The sequence below is a fragment of the Tupaia chinensis genome, unplaced genomic scaffold (genome assembly GCF_000334495.1).
Source record: "Tupaia chinensis unplaced genomic scaffold, TupChi_1.0 Scaffold138060_1, whole genome shotgun sequence".
Lineage (NCBI taxonomy): Eukaryota > Metazoa > Chordata > Mammalia > Scandentia > Tupaiidae > Tupaia > Tupaia belangeri.
The window spans coordinates 839,990-841,587 of NW_006197961.1; the positions used below are offsets into that span (position 1 = coordinate 839,990).

The 1,598-nt window shown below is 46.3% G+C and overlaps 1 protein-coding gene across 1 annotated transcript in view; it reads right to left on the reverse strand.

Annotated features, from left to right (window-relative positions):
* CACNA1A (calcium voltage-gated channel subunit alpha1 A) overlaps window positions 1-1,598 on the reverse strand; it is a 335,330-nt gene that overhangs the window by 62,075 nt on the left and 271,657 nt on the right. The window contains exon 30 of the mRNA XM_027776775.1: window positions 1,152-1,262. Coding sequence (XP_027632576.1) covers window positions 1,152-1,262 — 111 coding nt within the window. The remainder of the gene's footprint in view (window positions 1-1,151; window positions 1,263-1,598) is intronic.

Genomic DNA, 1,598 nt, shown 5'->3' on the forward strand with positions numbered 1-1,598 from the left:
TCTCGCGCTCGCTCTCTGGGCAAATTAAAATGAAGGAATAAATGAATGAATAAATAAATAAATATTTAATAAAAAAGAGAAAATTTCCTATGCATTATAAGGGCGGTAGATACCTCAAAATTCAGTTTGCATTTATTATTGCTTCAAAATGTTGGTGGTTGTTCTTGCTATTATTATTTAACATGCCAGAGGCCATGTGCCCTTGCCCAGAGAGACAGAGAGACAGAGGGAAAGGGAGAAATCACCCCCCAAGGAAGATGGCCACGCCGCAATCCCTTCTCCTCCATTCTCCTCTTGGGATCTTGGGCATGCACGCACATGCGCCTAGCGTGAGTTTTCAGGTCACTGGGATCCTAGTCGGTGATCCCGGTGGGAATCCAGTGCCTTAACCACCATGCCACTGGTTGGTTCAGAATGTATTTCTTTTTTATTTTATTTTACTTTATTGATTGATTGATTTTGACTTTTATCAGAGAGCGAGAGAGAAAGTGAGAAAGCAAGCTGCCAGGTCCGGGACTCAAACTGCGGTCGGCCATGTGGGAGTCCAGTGTCCTTAACCACCATGCCACCTGCTGGCCCTGTATTTCTTCCTTTCTAATTTTTTTCAGATGTTCCTTCTTTTTTAAAATTTATTTGATTTGTTATTATTATTATTTTAAAAATATGGCCAGAGAGAGACAGAGAGAGAGAGAGAAAGGGAAAGTGAGAAAGCAAGCCACTAGGTCTGGGAATCGAACCGCAGTCGGCCATGCGGGAGTTCAGCATCTTCATCACAGTGACACTCGCTGGCCCCAAGTCCTGAATGTGTTTCTTACTGTGGTTTGCGGTTAAAACAATTTGAACACCATGAACGTTGCCCCTCGGATCTCGGTTTACCTCTCAAATGGATGCTAATTATTCCTACCCACTGGATGGACCACTTAGAACAAGATCTGAAGAGAGCGGGCCTGGCATGGGGAGGGTGCTGGGTCTCATGGGTGTTCCTCAGCCAGCTCAAGAATGCCTGAGTAGGGTCTGTGTCTGAGGCTGTGTGTTCAAGTCCTCATTGAGGATGGGGGTCTTGGGACCACGTGGGGACACCATCCCACAGCACCCAGAACCATGGTGGGCTTCCTCCCAGCCCACGGAGGTGGCCACAAGGCTGCACTTACCAGAATCCCGAAAGCCATGACTTTGAGCACGCATTCCAGGGAGAAGAGAGAGGTGAAGACAATGTTGAACACCCGCAGGGCGTTTTCATATGCAGGCGAGGCCCCGTAGAACTGGAGGAGGAAGGAGCGAGGGCTGCGGTCAGCGGTGAGGGACAGGGATGGGGAGGGACCCCGGGGCAGCTTTGTGACTGTCCTTCCTGGGGGTAAGACTGCAATACGCAGTGACCAGGGTTCCAGGCATGGGCTGAACACCGCTGTTTGTCCAGAGAACAGTTCAAAAAGTCCAACTCTTTACATGGTAAGGTTCATCCTTTTAGTTATTTATTTTTAGGAGTATTTTAATGTTTATTTTATTCATTGGTATTATTATTATTATTATTATTATTATTATTATTATTATTGAGAGGTTTTTGCTATAGGGTGCATGTGCTTGCCAGAGAGACAGAG